The sequence below is a fragment of the Solanum pennellii genome, chromosome 1 (genome assembly GCF_001406875.1).
Source record: "Solanum pennellii chromosome 1, SPENNV200".
Classification (NCBI taxonomy): domain Eukaryota; kingdom Viridiplantae; phylum Streptophyta; class Magnoliopsida; order Solanales; family Solanaceae; genus Solanum; species Solanum pennellii.
Window position 1 is genome coordinate 91,524,908 of NC_028637.1, and position 19,750 is coordinate 91,544,657.

At 32.9% G+C, this 19,750-nt stretch overlaps 4 protein-coding genes and 1 pseudogene across 4 annotated transcripts; 2 read left to right on the plus strand and 3 right to left on the minus strand.

Annotated features, from left to right (window-relative positions):
- Positions 1-2,374: 2,374 nt before the first annotated feature.
- LOC107024911 lies at positions 2,375-3,928 on the minus strand (annotated as a pseudogene).
- A 127-nt stretch (positions 3,929-4,055) lies between these two features.
- On the minus strand, positions 4,056-4,754 carry LOC107006154 (histone H3.2). The gene has a single exon (XM_015204784.2). The coding sequence runs from the start codon at positions 4,694-4,696 to the stop codon at positions 4,286-4,288; it is 411 nt and encodes a 136-aa protein (XP_015060270.1). The 5' UTR covers positions 4,697-4,754; the 3' UTR covers positions 4,056-4,285.
- A 954-nt stretch (positions 4,755-5,708) lies between these two features.
- On the plus strand, positions 5,709-7,065 carry LOC107006162 (protein LIM1). Its single transcript, XM_015204790.2, has 2 exons — positions 5,709-6,046; positions 6,771-7,065. The coding sequence occupies exons 1-2, from the start codon at positions 5,746-5,748 to the stop codon at positions 6,785-6,787; spliced, it is 318 nt and encodes a 105-aa protein (XP_015060276.1). The 5' UTR covers positions 5,709-5,745; the 3' UTR covers positions 6,788-7,065.
- Positions 7,066-8,792: 1,727 nt separating this feature from the next.
- Positions 8,793-10,419, plus strand: LOC107006142 (pathogenesis-related protein 5-like). The gene is made up of 3 exons (XM_015204775.2): positions 8,793-9,003; positions 9,124-9,321; positions 9,910-10,419. Exons 1-3 carry the CDS (start codon positions 8,952-8,954, stop codon positions 10,374-10,376), a joined length of 717 nt encoding a protein of 238 aa, XP_015060261.1. The 5' UTR covers positions 8,793-8,951; the 3' UTR covers positions 10,377-10,419.
- Positions 10,420-11,417: 998 nt separating this feature from the next.
- Positions 11,418-16,214, minus strand: LOC107008526 (ras-related protein RGP1). The gene is made up of 2 exons (XM_015207607.2): positions 15,680-16,214; positions 11,418-12,174 (listed from the first exon to the last, which is right to left on the minus strand). Exons 1-2 carry the CDS (start codon positions 15,907-15,909, stop codon positions 11,727-11,729), a joined length of 678 nt encoding a protein of 225 aa, XP_015063093.1. The 5' UTR covers positions 15,910-16,214; the 3' UTR covers positions 11,418-11,726.
- Between the last annotated feature and the right edge of the window lie 3,536 nt (positions 16,215-19,750).

Genomic DNA, 19,750 nt, shown 5'->3' on the forward strand with positions numbered 1-19,750 from the left:
TTCATTTTTTGTATGTCTGAATTATCTTTTACTATGAAATAGAGAAGTCACATTCATAAAAACAGTTCCAAGGACATGATTACTTATGTCCTGGCTCTACATTGTCTCTTGGCTTGTCGAGCCACTTAGTTACTTAAAACATCAGGAGCCAACAAACTGATTACACTTTTCTCTACAGAAAATTGATCACCTATTTAAACAAGAAATAACCACTCTCTAATCTGTAAGACTGTAACTAGTAACTAAACACATCCCCTTTTCATAGTCATACATTCACAAACTCAATCAGCTCTAAGTTCAATTTTAATATAGAAAGACTTGCTGGAGACAAGACATCTGAAAGTAGATCGGTTCATCTCAATTTAGTAATGAGAGAAGTAATAAACAAGACTTATTTTGCAAGAAAACAAAACTAAAATTACCTTATGAGGAATAAGTAAATGCAAGGGCTGTACACTTCTAATTCAACATAGCAAGGAGTTTTACTGTCAATGTTGAATTAATAAGAGTGGAGATTCTTAAGAGCACCTTAGCCTCATTATCCTTTAGTTTGGTTTGTTTCCAGATCTGCAGTGAATTAGAATGCTTCCGCTGTTCTCCTTATAGCAGTATTCATGCCTAAATTCTTACTCTATCTCTGGCACAAAAAGTCATCAACCATTGGAATTGAGTGAAACACTGACGTGAGGATGATCTTGTGAGCTTGAAAAAGATAGTTATCTCAAGGTTAAGTTCAGCATCCCATTCCAACCAAGTGAAGATGCACCAACTCCAGATATCATAGGTATACTGATAATAAAGATATTTCTTATTGTGCCAAACAACTGTTATTGTTCAAGATGTGCTAAAGAAATATTGAATGATTATAAGAATAAACTGAAGTCATAGATGAATAAACAATCTTTTGTTTTGTATTTTAGTTATTTGGCAGCATTAGGAAAGTAGCAATATCAGAATGGGATTGTAATAAATGAAAGTAAGTTTAAAATTCTGTACTGCTACCAGTTGCCCTGCCACAGCTCATTTTGGCTGAAGCTAAAGTGAAACAGAAAATCCTTTAAGATTGCTACCACTTCAATTGCATCCAAGCTCCACCTGTAATGCTATTGGTAAAAGAATAAACATCAGTCCACCCCCTGCAACTAATAGTATACACTATGACTTAAAACCTATACAGTTGCATTTGGATAACAAACCCAAATCAACTCAGTTTCGGACAACTAATAACGGGAACAAATAGATTGTAACATGGTGATGCCACACACTGAGGACTTTCTAAGCCGATGGTATTTGAGTCTCTGGTCTCACCGCCTGCTAACCTGCCTGAGTTTAAAAGTTCCAATATATACGGAAAGCTACTCAATTTTCAAATCTTGTAAATGCATACATATAGATGTTCAGGTAAGGCGAATTTCGAAGATCTATAGCAAGTATATTACTGTAACACTACTTATCCTGATAGATTAAGTTAACTGGTTCTGTCACTTCTTTTCTTTTGGCATATTATCAATATCATTCAGCATAGTCAAAAAAAATTTAGGTTGCACTCTTTCTATCTCTTCAGAAAATTGATGACCTATATAAGCAACAAACAATTACAAAGGGATTTCTGATCTTAAGACTGTAAGTAGTAACCAACGCACCCCTCTTTATAGTCACAGTGACTGTCACATATTCACAAACTCAATCAGCGCTAAGTTCAAATTCAATTTAGAAAGACTTGCAGAAGACAAGATATCTGAAAGTAGATTAGTTCATCTCAAGTTAGAATGAGAGAAGTAATAAACAAGGCTAATTACCTTCTGAGAAGTAAGTAAATGCATAGGCTGAACGTTTCTCATTCAAATAGCAAGGATATATATTGTCAACTTTGTGGTCTAAATTTGTCACCCCTGTGGTCGCTGGAGATGAAATCTGAAAAAGAATACCTCAGTCTTAGTTTAAATGTAACGTCTGCAGCATCATGTTTCATGAAGTTAAAATCAAACACAAACTTCTTCAAAACAGCTGCCACTTCAACCTCATAACTTTAGAAAGTAAACTCAACATGCACTCAGCCCCTACAACTAATTGTATCTGTAAACAACCAAATTTGATTAACAAAACAAAATCAAATTGAATTTCAAAAAAGTATAAAGGATCTGCAGAGTTTCTACCATTACAATGTTAATAAATGAGGGATAATAATAAGTCGATGATACATATACTTCTCCCCTCAATAGCAGCATACAGGGCAACAAATAAATTTAACAAATGAAACTTTGTGCAGAAGAGGAACATTTATGAAAACCGTACACTCTACACTACCAAAAGGCGAAATCAATAAAGGAAATGTAAAATATAATCCAGACCATAGCATGCGAAGCAGCTTTAATTGAAACAAACTGAACTACAAATTTCATTAATCAGATTTCAGAATAGTACTAAACCAGAAGTTCACATTTACTTTGATTGAAAAAAGTCATTTGATTTACATAGCCAATCCTAACATTCAACAAAGATTCCTAAAGCCCTTTCTCCACGATTCCTCCTAGCAAGCTGAATATCCTTGGGCATAATAGTGACAGTCTTGGCATGGATTGCACAGAGATTGCTATCTTCGAAATTACCAACTAGGTAGGCCTCAGCAGCCTCTTGTAGAGCAGCCACAGCACTGCTCTGAAACCTCAGATCTGTTTCAAAATCCTGAGTAATTTCCCTCACTAGCCACTGAAATGGGAGATTCCTGATCAATTACTCAGTAGACTTTTGGTATTTCCTGATTTTTCTTAGAGCCACAGTTCCTGACCTGAACGGCTAGGCTTCTTCACTCCTCCGGTGGCCGGAGCTGACTTTCTTGGCAGTATTTGTGGCTAGCTGCTTCCTTGGAGCCTTTCCTTCAGTGGATTTGTGGGCAGTTTGCTTGGTACGGGTCATTTCAATTTTATGCTAAACGGAAGAAAAAAATTGGTAGAATTGAGAAAAGCTTTATTCGTGCATTAGTGGTGAATTTCAGAGATATTTGTATATGAGTGAAGCAGGCTGTGAAATTGGAAGTGAATAACAGCTGTTGGATTATATAGATTTGGTGTTAACGATAGAGATCTCACAAACAAATGTTTGCTAGGACACCTAAGTTTGCTAAACCTGGAACGCAATCAGGATGGTATTTGAGTGGCCTCACCATCAGCTGACATACCTAAGTTTAGAAGTTCCATTCTTGAAAATACAGAAAAGCATCTCAATTTACAACTTTTTTAAGGCATACCAGCTGTTCAGAAGACATTGATATCCACAAATAGAGTTTCAGATCAATATAAGATTTACAAAAATCTCTAGTAATCTGGTTAGCCAAGTATACTTAAGCATACTTCCACATCATAATAGTATTATAAAGCCATGTGTTACCCTTGTGCGCATTATATATAATGACTTTTAGCCAACAAAATATACAATTTGGAAGCTTGTAGGCGCTAGATCTAGCATAGTATTTTGGGATCAAGATGCATTTATTCGTCCCTAAAGTACATGGCAACGGCAAGCAGTGAACAAGATGATTAATAGATTCAACTATACATACACAAATCAAGTTCGTAAAGCAAACACTTACCTGAAAGATGCAGGAGTTGAGATGCCTCGAAACAAACCAATCTCAGTTTAAATTTCACAGCAGCTGCACCACAACTCATTTTACCTGAACCTATAATCAAAGAGAAAAATCATCAAGTGGCTACCATGTCAATGTAGCCAAATTTAACCGTTGTTGATAAACATGAAAAAGTGTATGAACCCACCTCTTGCATTAGTTATAAACACACTACATTTTGATAACAAATACATATACCAAAGACCAAAGTTACTAATAACTCAAAAACTAATCCCATTGAGGTTCCATATCCAGCATACACAAGTTATTATGCAGAACAAGAAATGCAAAATGGTGTAATTAATTGTCATAACAAAAAGATAATTTGCCGAAAGCTCAAAGCCATATATGAGATTGGTGCAGTTACTATATTGGTGTGCAGTTGTAAATTAATAGATCTATTTAAATCAAAATTTTAATAAAACTCGAATCAAGAAACACTGTGTATTGCTTCAATCGTTAATCATTGGAATTCATCAGTGCCGACGTAAGGGCAAGATCTTAGATTCAAAAGAAAAGGTACAAAATTTTCATTAATCAGATCCCGAAACTGGTAAACCAACAGTTTACACCTACTTCAACTAAAATTATCTATTAGGATTTACACCACTAACCCTAGCAGACAAACCCTAATCAACTTTAACCATTAAAAGTTTCTTCTTAAGCCCTTTCTCCACGGATCCTCCTAGCAAGCTGAATATCTTTGGGCATGATAGTGACCCTCTTGGCGTGAATTGCACAGAGATTAGTATCTTCAAAGAGACCAACGAGGTAAGCCTCAGCAGCCTCTTGTAGAGCAGCCACAGCACTGCTCTGAAACCTCAGATCTGTTTTGAAATCCTGAGCGATTTCCCTCACTAGCCTCTGAAAAGGAAGCTTCCTGATCAACAACTCAGTAGACTTCTGGTACTTCCTGATTTCCCTTAAAGCTACAGTTCCTGGCCTGAAACGGTGAGGCTTCTTCACTCCTCCGGTAGCCGGAGCTGACTTTCTTGCAGCCTTGGTGGCTAGCTGCTTCCTTGGAGCCTTTCCACCAGTGGATTTGCGAGCAGTTTGCTTGGTACGGGCCATTTTTTATTTTTACTGAAGTAAACTCAAGCTCTGTTTCAAAGGTGAATTTGGACTAATGGGTAATGGAGGATTTATACAGAGAGAAAGGCGGGAAGATTGAAAATTTGGAGAAGTGTTCTAATTTTTTTGGCATTGAGAGTGAATCTAACCCGTTGATTTAGATTTAGTGTTAACGACGGAGATTGGAGAAGAGGTGATTACCTGGATGTCGATCCAGGTGATTCTAAAGTAACAAATGGATGGTCGCCACGTGGATATCAAATTTAATTAGTCCGTAATTGTTTTCTTTTTTCTTTTGTTTTATACCACACAAGATTAGGTGTTATTTTGTGAATAATTTGTTGAAACCTTTAAAAATTATTTTCCAAAAAGAGTTAAATAATGGGTTTTTTCACCTTTATTTTACATCTAAATCATGAACCTTACTGTAATGGATCTTTTAATTTTCATAAATTAAAATTACTAATTTCTTGTAAGAGTATTTTATTGGCTAACACTTTTTAAAAAGCAGAATTAATGAAATTTAAACACATGAGCACTATCACATTTCAAAGAGGTGAATCAATGAGCTACAATAGCTTGTTATGTTTACTGTACAAAATACATTATTTAATTATTTCCTATATTATTTTATTTGTATATGATTTTTTTCTTGACGAAAGGTGTTCAATTACATGTTGCTATGTCACTTAAGTTTATGATAGACCAAGATATCTCATTAAATTATTTTATTCTATATTAAGATAGTGTAGTAAGACAATTAGTTTTCTGATGAACTTATAATCCTTTATTTCCAGCTTACTTAAGTATTTGCAAAGCACTAATGACACTTATCATATATAATCAGTTCAAATGATGAAGGTGAGTCATGAGAATTGAATTTTAACTACTTATTAACAAGCATAAAAATCATGATCATATAGCTAGTAAAAGAGTTAGTTAGCTCATCAATTAAAGCACACTTAACTCCCTATATATACAATTCAAGTGTCACTGCATTTTCCACAAACTATAGTACCAATCCAAATTTTTTTAAAAAAAAAAGATCGATGACTAATCGTACTTTAGTAATGCTGATATTAGTAATAACGTACGGTAGTATCGCGGTTAAAGGAAGCAATGGTCATCCTTGTAGCAGCACATTCTTTTCAGCGTTGATTCAGCTGATACCTTGTAGGGCATCGGTGGTTCCGTTCAGTTCGGTACCACCGAGCGAAGCGTGCTGCGCTTCGATCAAGGCTTTAGGGCAGCCATGTCTCTGTGTTCTTATCAATGGCCCTCCTATTTCTGGTGTTGATCGAAACATGGCCGTACAGCTTCCTGATAAGTGCACTGCCAACTTTGAACAATGTAAAAATTCATCCACCTCTCTTTTATCGAACGTTTTCTGAAAAATATTTTTCGACTAAATGTTTTTTGGTAGAAAAAAGAACTAGTATAAGGATTGATTAGAAAAAAAAAGTGTAATTTTGAGCTATCGAGAAATTTTTGAATATTTAGTTTGGAAAAATGCATAAGTATCCCTTAGACTATGATCGAAATTTCAGAGACATACCTTAACTAAATTAAGGTCCTATTACCCCTGAACTTATTTTTTTGGTAATTTTGTGCACCTTTTTAGCTTACGATGCACCAAATATCTCCCACGCGCCTCAATTGCGTAGAGTCACAGAGTGTGCCACGTAAGACAAAACATGCAAAAATTTATCCAAAAAAATAAGTTCATGGATTAATAGGACCTTAGTTTAGTTATGGTGTGTCTCTGAAATTTCGGTTATAGTCTAGGGGGTACTTGTGCATTTACCCTATTTAGTTTTGACGATAGTTAATGAATGTCTATTTTGAGCAATTTTAAAAGTTTGTAAAAGAAAATGATTTGTGTTTGTGAAGGAAGTTATATTTGTCGTTTTTGTTACGAAGAATCTTAAATGTACAGTTAATTGACTATCAAAACTTTTACTTTAGTGGTGAAGGTTCGATTCTATGCCTTGTAATCTTCCTTTTGTTTCTCCTTCTCACGCTTCCAAATTGTTTTTATTTTTATTAAATTATCTGTTGTTTTTCTCTTTTACAGGTGAATTTGGAAAGTAGGAGATACTAGATTGATTCTAGTAGGTGTGGTGAAGAAGAAGTCTATAGATCAATAAATATGTGCAGGGGAGCTTAGCAACTCTGAACAATTAGAAATATTTACTAAATCAAATTAAGTGTTTACTTAATTGTTATAATAATTTATTTAGCTTGCCTTAATATCCTTGTTATTGTAATAATGGCCAACATTAATATTATGTAATGCAAAATGGTCGCTTAGAAATGGTAATTAAACATTACTCATTAGAACTTAGTGAATATTTATCATTTTGGTGTCATTACATTGGTTCAAATTTATGCGTTTATCAGGCCTTACAAAAACCAAAAAAATTTATGAATCGATATATCTATGATATAATTGGCTAATAGTGGTGTTATGAGTGGTAACTAGCGATGATAGTAAGTAGTTGCTAGTAAGTGGTTGATAGTGATAATTGGTGGCATCGACAGATAGTTTTGGTGAATGATAGTGATAGTTAATGATAGTGATTGACGATATAATGGTGAATGATAATAATGATTGTATGTTGTAATTGATGATTATTGCGACAATATTGATTGATTTGAAAATGCTTATATGAACATGCGAAGAAGAATAACTAGATTTGATTTTTATTTATATTAATTTTGATTTTATAAGGTACAAACATATCATATAATTATATCTCAAACGTATATATCTAATATCATTATGAAATATATTAGATGTCATATAATACATTTGTTCACGCTATAGTTCATAATGATACTTTAATATATTTCATCTTAAATAAGAGAAAGGTCATTAATTATTGAATTTCTAGTTATTACACTCTAAAAAGTTGACATGATTACTTTGTAAAAAATAATTCATACATGATGGGGAAAAAAATTGAGAATTTTTTAAATTTTTTACATGAAAATATTACTACTTTTCTTTCACAAATTCAATCAAATGCCAGTGAGACACGAGTAATCCGTAAAAGTATTTTCATTTTTCTCTATTTTCATAAAAGCATACCAAAATATTTTTTTTACTTTATCAGCAATTAATGCAAAATCAAGTAATCATGTGATGTTGAAATAACTTTAGTTGTAAGCCTCGAGATTTTTCCTCATGACAATATTCAAAAAAAAAGTTGAAGAGAAATTTAAAAAAGAAAAAATTATCTAAATATATCATATTTAAAAGATATATATATATATATATCATTTATAGCTATATAATCTTTTACCCAAAATAAATTTAATATATTTTAAAACACTTATAATTTACTTTTAACACATAATATAGTGATTATAAGTGCTAAACATTTTTTTTAAAAATTTGGTATATTAAAGTACTCTATAAATAAAAGAATACGTTTGAAAGCAGTAAATATTTTTTAAAAAAGCCCTCAAAAGGTAATTATCCCTTTAAATAATTAAAAAAAAAAAAGGAAAGACCAGAAAATGTAAAGGATAATTAATGTGTTAGCGATAACTTTCTCAATTAATTACTTAGTCCCGTTTACTTATAAGTCAAAAGTCATAAGTTAAAATTTTTAATTTATGGCCTTTGATTTATTTTTATTATTTTAGCTTTGCAATAAGTATTTATAAACATTTTTTAACTTTTCTCAAACACTTCAAAACTGCTTAAAAGTTATTTTGCCTTAAAAGCACCTAAATAAGTCAGTTTAAACGGACACTTACTCGGACCTATATCAAGTGAATTGAAATGTGACATATGAAAAATATTTAAGGAAATAAATGAAAAGATCTTTTATCTTTTAAATTATGTCTAAATCATTCTCCTAAAAATGTAATATAATTAATAACCTCATTAAAAAAAAAACATTGGAAAAGATCCCAACAATTCTTTTGATCTTTAAGAATTTCAATCATTTTTAAAACTATAAAAGGACATTGTAACAATACACTTAAAATATAAATTAATTGGTGAAAATAAAATCTACCATTCATTTCATTTACTTAGTCAAAATCAATCACATTATATTTCTTCTATTTTTGCACGATTTTACCCAAAAAAAAAATAAAATCTATCTAGGCATGTGAAGCTAATCTTGTCTCAAATTCATTTATAAATACAATATCTAAGTTCACTTCATCTCTCAATCTTATATATACACCATCAATTTCAACATCCGAATTGTCAAAAGGAAATTAGTTTATAATCATCAATATGGAATCACATTTCCACCTAGTTCTCATCCTTAGATTTCTCTTTTTCATCGGTGAGCAGAGTCCTCAGATTTCTCTGTTACAGTTATTATTGATTATTTTTTATACGAAATTAATTTTCATGTTATGCTACATTATACGTGGTCTATAATAATATTCCATTATATATACAGGCGGAGATTGCGCAGTTTTCACATTGAAAAACAATTGTAATGTGACAATATGGCCAGGAAGTTTATCAGGAGCAGGTCATCCCTTGCTAATTAGTGGAGGTTTAGAATTGCAACCATATGAGACTACACAAATTGATGCACCTACTGGTTGGTCAGGTCGTTTCTGGGCACGAACCCACTGCCAATTTGACACCTCAGGTAGTTAAACACGAGTACGTAAGTTGTGTCATGTCGTTGTACTTTTACTGATCACTTTTAGCATTTAAAAAAAAACATTGTTTTCCATGTTTTATATTCTCAACATTTGTTAAATATTCCTTAATTTATTTTTCAAGACCCAAAATTAAACGCGAGTATTGTGGTGAAATATTCATATTAATTATTGTTTCTTGACTTGTATCAACTTCTTATGGCTAGTAGAGGGAACTTTAATGTAATTGTGAATCTAACAGAAATAACTTAAGGGTTGGCCCAACATAATTCTCCTTACATGCCGTCAAAGATGAGCGAGGATCAAATAGTTAGCTAACGAAGGCTAATAAAATAGAACTAGAGTCGTGAAATTTAAGCGGCACACAAAGCTTAAACTGGAGAAGTAAAAGTGAATGGAGGGAGTATTACATTTTACCTACCTTTTTTCCACCCAAGATATCCTTGCTATGTCATTAATAGTAGGGACATTTTCGTCTTTTCATTAAAAGAATCTCCTTTCATGTCTTAAAAGTCGAATTGCGACAATAGATTGATGTTATCTAATTATTCCAAATTCTGCGTACGCTACTGCAGGTAAAGGGACATGTGCCACAGCAGACTGCGGCGGAGTACTCCAATGCAATGGTGCTGGTGGCACTCCACCAGCCTCATTAGCAGAGTTCACACTTGATAGTCCAATGGATTTCTATGATGTTAGCTTTGTTGATGGTTTCAATATCCCAATATCAGTTCACCCTTCAGGTGGAACTGGAAATTGTTCAAATATACAATGTTGTTCAGACATAAACTTACAATGTCCTCAAGAATTACAATTGAATACATATGATGGTACAACTGTTGCATGTAAAAGTGCATGTTTTGCTTTTAATAAACCAGAGTATTGTTGCACTGGGGAATTCAACAATCCAACCACATGTAAACCTACAGAGTACTCACAATATTTTAAGAATAGTTGTAAAGATGCTTATAGTTATGCTTATGATGATGCAACTAGTATTTTTACATGTAAGGGGGCTAATTATTTGATCTCATTTTGTTGATTTGAAATATACAAATGGCAAGTTTGGTGGCTTACTTTGTTTATGTTTTTATTGCACAAGTTTGTGGATTCAAAAATACTTTATTGAATAGGGCAATATGTGTGGATGAATATTGATACATACATGAAAATCATGTGAGTTCATAAGTGGAATAAAAAAACAATTGTATTAGTTACTTTTGAAGGAATGAAGGATAGTACTTGTTTTCAATAAACTATGGGTTCAAGATTTTCTATACTAAAGGGGCATCTCGGTAAACAGTATTATCTTGCATTTTTACAAGAGGTTATTTCCAAGACGTGAACCCATAATGTCTTGGTCACGTGATAACAACTTTACAAATTACTCCAAGGCTCTTGAAATGTAAACAAAAACCTCATATCCTTTTCTTAAATTTTTTAGGTTTAATTCTGTTTAAGTCTTTAAAATTAAGTTTTCTTAATATTCTTTAAAAAATTTAAATGGTCACTCTTTTCTTTTTCTAAGTATTTTTTAAATTATTTTATACTTAGAATATTTTAAAAAAAACGATTTTTCTAGAGATAGTAAAATCGTGACATAACAAAAATGACTGACTTTGCTGGATTTTGAAACCTCCTCTAGTCCTCTGCATTCAAGAACTGGGAAACTAAATATTGGAGAATTGGTGGTTGACAAATGAAAAAGATGATACTTAATATGTAAGAAATTAGGGGTGCAAGCAAATTCAGTAGTCTACTTTCTTCTATTCTAATAAAATCAAATTAGGGATAGATTCTTGACATATCAATCAAATAGGTTATGATACATTAACGGACAATACGTGTAAATTGGATCTTTCTATACCTCTAAATTCATTGTGTTACATTAACGACAAAGAAATCATGTCAGGAGTTTCAAACTGAGAGCCCCCATTTGAGAGATCACCTACTCAATCAACCCAGTCAGCCTTGCGGGTATAGGATTTTGTTCTTATAAGAAGGGACTTATAACACAAAAAACATTATACGTTGAAAAGAGACCAACAGAACTGAAGGGAAAGCAAGAAAGAGTAGCAGATTATAGATTCGTTGCAAAATATTCATCATAAAAATTTCAGTCACAAAGGATGATTAATCAGACTCTCTTTTTGGGACGGTCAAATAAACATTTAGCATAAGACCAAGATTGAAATTCAATGGTTTTGAACTGTAATTCTTTTTACACTAATGACGAAAGTGCAAATTAGAGAGAGGAAAGTGGATGAATACCAATGTAGCATCATGTAGTTGTAGTAGCACTCAAATTTGCATTTGATAGACGTGCCTAGCATTGAAATCTGATACATGTAAAAACCTATACAACTTTGAGAACCACTTTGATTGACTCCTACTATGATCTGCAACAGCTGTATGAGCTCCCACTTGGTACAGGTCCTTGGCCAGGAACAACAATTTCCTTTCCCCTGAGGAGAGCTGAACTCCCAGCGGCGGATTCTGCCTCATTGGCAACAAGGGATTTCTTGCTGACAACCCTATATATCTCCGTCAAGACATTAACAAAAGCTGTATCCACATTTGTTGCTTCTAGGGCCGATGTTTCAATAAAGAACAAGTTCTCTTTCTCAGCAAACTCTTTCGCATCCTCAGTAGGTACAGCACGAAGACTACCCAAGTCAGTCTTGTTGCCTACAAGCATGATGACAATGTTTTTATCAGCATGGCCCCGCAGTTCCTCCAACCACCTAGCGATATGATCAAAAGATTGACGTTTGGTGATGTCATAGACTAGCATTGCTCCAACAGCACCTCGGTAGTACGCACTTGTCACTGCCCTATATCTGGAGCCACACACCATATATAAGTTTTTTGTCCCAAAAGGCCACAGGGAGCATCACAGGAACGAAAGAGACATTTTTTGAGCAAGCACAAGTATAATCACATATGATGATGGTAATGCCACATATAGCCATATTGAACCAAAACAACTAAGACATCCAGAATGGTTTGGCACATTTAGAACAATATATCTGCATGATAATAGACAAGCATAATTATGCATGATAAAGCACATTTATTTGATTCTCCATCTGATTTAGGCTAACGAAATTACTTAAGTTAATATGAGTAGACCAGCTTAGGGTGTTCCACAGTGATCAATAATCACTGGACTAGGTCAAATTTTTCAACTATCTTTTAGAGGAAAACACTGTTCTTTCTTTTGCAACTCTTTCTACCTTCATGAGAGGGGCCATATACCAGAAAAGGAAAAAAACGCAACAAGGCATGTCATAATTCAGATTAAATAAGTGCAGCAACCATAACTATTGAAAACATTCAGTTCAGCTCTCTATTTTCATGATTCAAATTAGATTGAAATTATATTGAACTTTTGTATCTTCATCTGCATAATTAAATTCGATTTACTTTCTTTTATTTCTTGGGAGGGTACTCATTTCCCACATGTAAATATAAACCTTCACACAAGACTAAACTTCTTAAGCATTCCGGTGTTCATTGCATGTGATTAGTCTCGTGGAGATGATAACTTCCACATATTTGCTCATGATAATATTTCATTGGCTTTACTAATCCAAGAAAAAAAACAATGGTTGTTGTTAGACAGTCTACAACAGATGCCATGTATTCACAGTCCCTCCCCAAGGCACATAAAATGATGCACAATACATTCTACCTTCGAGGTGATATAGAGTACTGATAATTATATCCGCAGTCCAACACTCCTAAAACGAAACAAGGAAATAAAAGAAGCAACTACCATTCTCTCCATAATCAAAGCGGAACTAAGTCTGAGTTATTCATTTAATACAGAGTAATCATTCATCGCCCGGCAATGGATTCTATTTAGCTACAGTCCACCTACCTGACTTATAGTGGTTTCTTTTTAGATACATGAATCAGACTTCCAAATGTAAGCTTATAAAAATCAGGGAAAGGAGTTCCCTGGGAGTTTGTGAAAAGTTTTAGGTAGCTCAAGCACCTGCCCATTCTGTGGTTGGGAAAAAAAATCCACTAACAGCTATCTTTTAAAGAAATTTCTGAAGTCTAAACAAAAACCAGGGCAGAAAACGCAGAAAAGAATAAGCAAAGGAAATGGTATGAACTTTACAAAATACAAAATGAACAAGTCTAAAGAAAAATAAAATACATAGCCTATTTCTCCTTTTGGGAAGCTAAAAAATCACCTTTTTTCTTTTAGGAGAATTGAGGTGTTGGACAAAACAGAAAAAATGATTTTGGGCAGTAGCAGAAACAGTTTGGGAAGAAGCTATAAATTGTAGCTTCTTCCAAGAAGCAGAAGCAGAAAACTATTTTTTCGGGACAAAAATATCCTCATCGGTGTATTTTATTTACCAAACCTCCCCCCTTATTGATTCAAAAAGGAAATCAACCAGAATGTTGTCCCTTTTTCCTTCTTCACCTTGGTTTTTTCCCATTACCTCTTCAAACTCTTTTCTTTCAAGAAATTTCACCAAAATCTCATACAAAAGGCAAAACATTTAATTTACTTGAAACTTAATAAAAGTCTCGAGTAATAAATAATAAAAATCATTTTCCTTTTAAACAATGTCAAATGTAAAGTAAATTTGCATATTTTTATGTCCTGTTTGGTGTTTTCATGAGTAAGAGGTCGGAAAGTCTGCCACCGAGGTTCGAACCGTGTGCCACTGACCCTTGAGATCTCTCGATTATCAAAATAGAAAAGAAGTTGTGGAACAATGTGAATCACTTATTACTTCACTTTCAGGTTGTGCACTGTTGTGTAGCACAATTTGAAAAGTTTTTTAGTTTTGAATAAGTAACGCCAACAATTGTTAGAGATTCATTACTAAGTTGGGTATTCAACAGGAAAAGGAGGATGAAAAGAGCAGGGGAATGGAACCTTTGGCACTTTTAGGCATTATGATGTAAATTGAGAAATGTGCATAACATGAAAAATTTACTAGATTCTCTCATGTACCTACATTTGAAAAATTTAAAGGCATTGTGTGTATTAGCTGTATATAGAAGCACCAGTTTGGTGCAGTTTAATCAATGAAATTATTTACTTACTAAAGGAAAAATGCTTACTTCATCAAAAGAAAAAGGAACTTGGAAGGTAATTCAGACTATGGGTGATGAAACATGGGTAAGAAAAAGATGATAAACAATCAATAGGTGAATATGAGGCCAATCATTAGATTAGATTTCAGGCGCAATCCTTTACAATCTAAAAGGATGTTGCTTGTGGAGAAACCTAACCTATCACCGTCCAAGTACCCAAAAGCCCACATTACAGATTCATCAAAGAAATGAATTTTGTTTACCTAGTCACATTTTGCTTGCAGGTTAATGTTAACTAGAAAACATTGTCGTCAAAGGCTTGCCTAAGGTGCACTTTATTGCCCAATGTATAAGAGATGCAAATGGGACAAAATGGGGTATCCCAATCCCCAAGCTTGAGGCAGGCAAAACAAAGGTCTCCATTTAGATTTCTTGAATCTCTACTTATTTAAGATGCCCATACTCACCCTACTTCTTTAAATCTCCAAATTACCTGGCCCTTTGCATTTCATACAGTGACTCCCTAGACGACTTGTGCTTGTTCAAACTAAAGATCTTGAGGTTAAGGCTCATCTAGTCGAATTGTATAAACTCTACAATTAAGTCGTAACATTTCAAAATTTTCAGCTTTTTTTCAAAAAAGGGCATAACGTTACCACTTCTGAGGAACCAAGGTGATGAAACATTCATTCACTCACATTTCAAATATGATGAATGCTAAAAGGTAATCCAACTCCATTGTTTACAATTAATACATATAAGGGCAGTCTTAAGAAACACGGATAACTATTACATACAACTGTTAGTGGCAGCTACCACCTACCAACCTCAATCCTATAAACTATTGAGTAAGTTGTGTCACCATTTGGTTGGTCAACAACAACGCCCAGTAAGAGACTATTGAATAAGTTGTGATCACTGATCAGTGTTAAATAAATCTACAAAACGCAATTAAGATCCATCACATATAGCAATACTCTCTTTCTCATAGTGATAATAAGTGATCACCTTTAAAAATCTCTTACTAAAGCGTGTTAGATATTTTATAGCAAATCAGATATCCATATGATCAAAAGCACATATCAGCCAAAAATCTGCATCGCCATATTTACCAAACACATAATACACCAAGCGAACTCCACAACTTGGACTAAATCACAATCACCATGAGATATCAACAGATCGTACACATAAAAACTGGATCATGATCACTATAAATAAATCTCGAAAAACAAAAAAAAAAGTCAGAGAAAGGGCTAAAGAAGAAGAAGTTCAAACTACCTTTCCTGACCAGCAGTATCCCAAATCTGAGCCTTAATAGTCTTATGATCGATTTCTAACGTCCTCGTCTGGAACTCAACACCGATAGTCGCCTTTGAATCAAGACTAAACTCATTCCTCGAAAATCGTGCCAATAACTGCGATTTTCCAACTGCAGAATCTCCGATCAGCACCGCCTTGAACACATAATCTATTTTCTGATTGAAATCCCCTCCATACAATTTTGACATCTTTGTAAACAAAAAAAAAAACTATAACCCGATCGATCAAATTGAAGAAAGATCGGGTCCTCGAACTTCGTAGTGCTTAATTCATAAACTTGGGTTGATCTTTTTCCCGTTCAGAGAACAATCGGAGTAGAGGGTTAGGGTTTAATGGGGAAGATAATAGAAAGGATTTATATTGATTTTGACTGAGCAAATGATCAATCAATTGTTGAAAAAGTGGACATAGAGATTCGGGTATTTGTTGGTTGTCAGGTTGGAGGGAAGGAACCGCGTCCTCCACAATGATTAACGGTTTTGCGCCTCTACTCTAACTAATTTTTTTTAAAAAAAAAAAAATCCAACAACTAATTTTGAAGGCATTTTTATTTTCACAATCATCATTTGTTCACGAGAATTTTTAAGAGCCTGTTTGGCTCAGCTTAAAAGCTGGTCAAACTGACTTAAAAGCTGATTTTTGACTTATTTAGCTGTTTGGCAATACTCAAAATAACTTATTTTAAGTTAAAAAAAACTATTTTAAGCCAAAAGTTAAAAGCTGGGGTAGGGGGGCTTTTTCTTTTTTAGCTTATAAGCTGTTTTAAGTTGACCACATTTTTATCTTTTTGCGCTTAATATTCTTATACAATCTCCAAATTACCCACATAACCCTAACATCTCTTTCTTTCATTTTTTCCTTTTCACGTTTGGCATAGCAACTTCAGCACTTTTATCCAAACGCATAACTGCTTATTTTAAAAATAAGTTTCAGCACTTTCAAAAGTACTTTTTTAAAGCTGCTTTTATTAAGCCCATCCAAACGGGCCCTAACTAGCCAATATTTTTCTTTGTTATATAGTGGGTTCAAACATTAATCTATAAAATATACCGTTTAAGTTTAAAGTAACAGATCTTTAAGAATAAGTTTTTATTTTTTTAATATCACTTGTATACGTTGTATGATATTGTTGTATGTTACCTTATTCTCTGGATACCATGTATTCCTACTCTTATCGATCAATATTATATCATTTGTATCATATGTTGTGATGCTTCACCTTTGATATGACGTGTCAATTCCTTCATTATCAAAGCAAACAAAAATAAACTTAGTTTACACCCAATCATTCAACCCCCTTGTGATTGGAAAATATTTTGAATCTCTTAGTACTATTCTCGCTCGAATCTTAAATCCACCACACATATCTTAATCATCCTAGCGTGTGACATCAATTAATACACCTCTAGCATCCAACACATTTTCATTAAACCTCTCTTTGAGACTTTCTTATATTCCTTTTTAGGTTAATAAGCATCGCATATAAGTCATTTTCTTAATCAAATAGAAGACTTATGTAGTAAATAATATGGCATAAAATTACACAGGTTCTAAAAATACTATCTTTCATCATGTTCATCACTATAAATATGAAATGAAATTACCAATATTTAGAAATGCAGTTAATGGTATACGAACACTGCAATAAATTATTGTACGAAGTGTAGTGTAAATTATAATATCTTCTAACTCTTTTTTTAATCGCAGAATGAACACGTGAATTCAATTAGGGAACATCTCATGATAACAATTAATTAAATTTTATTGAATTAACTGTTTAATTATTTGTACGTATAACTTTCAATGTCTTATCTCGTTTTATAAAATAGACAATAGAACATTGTAAAGTATTGTACAAATCAAGTTTTATCAAGATTATTACGTTCGATTTTGAATGGATATCAAGTGTAGTGATCATATCGTAGGCAATGCCATGTAAAAGACAACTCATCGAAGTATGAGATACGTTGATTATATACTCCTCAAGTAGTTTAACAAATCAAGTCTTATACCATCTCCAATCCACCTCTATTTACTCTCCATTCTCTATGTTGGGAGAGTAAAATAAAGAATGGACACTCCAACCACCTCCAAATCACTCTTTATTCTTCAAATTTAGAGAGTTGAATAGCACTTCTCATAATTTGGAGAAATATCATTCACAATCTCTATTTCACTTTTACAATGTTTTATTATTATTTTTTATTAGTTTTTAATTAACATATTATTTTACATATATTTTCATTAATATCTTATATTCATATCTTTTTAAATGCTATTTAATATTTTTCAAAATATATTACTCTAATTTCAAACTAATAGTAATTTCATTTTTTTCTAGTTTACATCAATAATAAAATTTTATTTTATTATTAATTTTCATTTTAAAGAATACACAACATTAAAATGGTGAAACGGAAATTTTAATTTAAATACATATAACAATACAATGCATAACATAATAATTTAAATATAAGATAAAACACAATGCACAACATAATAATTAATTTGCAATAAAAAAGAATCATATTGAAAAGATGTTGAACGTGCATTTTGAGTTTTATAATTATTGTAGGACCATCACGTTTTTGGAGAAAAGAAGCGTTTCATGATATAATGATTACATGTATTATACTGTAAAATGCGATAATTGAGGATGAACGTGATCTTAATGCACCAATTCAAGATGTTATAGAGAATCCAACTCCAACGATAAAAATGGTGGTAGATAAACATCTCCGGTTTGAATAATTTTTAGCAAGACATAAAAAAATTAAGGACAAAAATATTTATTTTAAACTTCAAAATATATTCATTAAATATTTATGGAAACAACGTAATAATTTCAAATAAGCCGGATTTAACTCATGATAACTCCTAGCCTTACTTCCGATGATTGAGAAGTCTAGTTAGGCAGTGGAAACTCTTGGAAGTAAGGAAGTTCAAGTTAGAGGGCATATGAATATGAAATAGCATATGATGAGATTGGTCAATCTGTCTCATTGCTTGACTAAAGAAATGAGTGTTTATATAATTGTATTTCATTTTTATTTAAATATGTCTATTAATTTATATGTTATATAACATTTTATTGTACGGAGAAGGATCTAAAATATCCTTATAGTATTAGAATTGGTACAAAAATACCCCTCGTTTATCTTTTAGCCTTAAAATATCCTTGGGGTTAACCTTTAGGGACCTATTTTGCCCTTTTGGCTAACAGACTACTAAGTCAATATATTTAATCATTTCATTTATTACGTGGCATGTTGTAATTGGTTAATAATTTAATTAATTAAAATCTAATTAGTTTGACCCAAACCACCCTATCCATCCGGATCGACCCGACCCATCTTTCAAAATACCCAACCCATCCAAATAAAATATCCATTACCCATTTCTTTTTTTTTAAAAAAAAATAAACATTTCCCCAACATCATCAGTTCTTGGAGCTCTCTTGGAGTTCATGTTCTTCATCAGATTTGTTAAGTTTTCTGGGAGGCTTTGCAGGATATCACTTTCATTATCCTCATGGTTTGTGTTGTTGTCTCCTTTCTTAAAAAAAGAAATGGGTAATGGATATTTTATTTGAATGGTTTTTTTTTTTAAATGAATAATACAAATGCTAATAATTATTGGTATGATAAGCGAAACAAGAAAATAAAAAAGAATAACAATTGTGCAGAAAGAAATGCATTAAAATTGAAATCCATAAACGAAAATGAGTATAAATAATAAATAATCTCCTAATTTAAACAAATTATTTAGCTGAACTCCTCTTCTGCCATTTCTCCTTAATCCACTTAAATCCAGTGGCGGTACCACTCTTCACCTTGCTAGCGCCGACCACAGCCGCCTCCGCCTTTGCCTTATCGTACCCCGCCGACGCTACCGCCGTCACTTTCTCCATCTTTTTGTTACCATTCTTGTTGCCCCATTTATCTGTCCAACTAATTTGATTTTCGTTCTTCATCGTAGGAGGAGGAGATAAGAATTTGAATGGGTTGGGTTTTGAAAGATGGGTCGGGT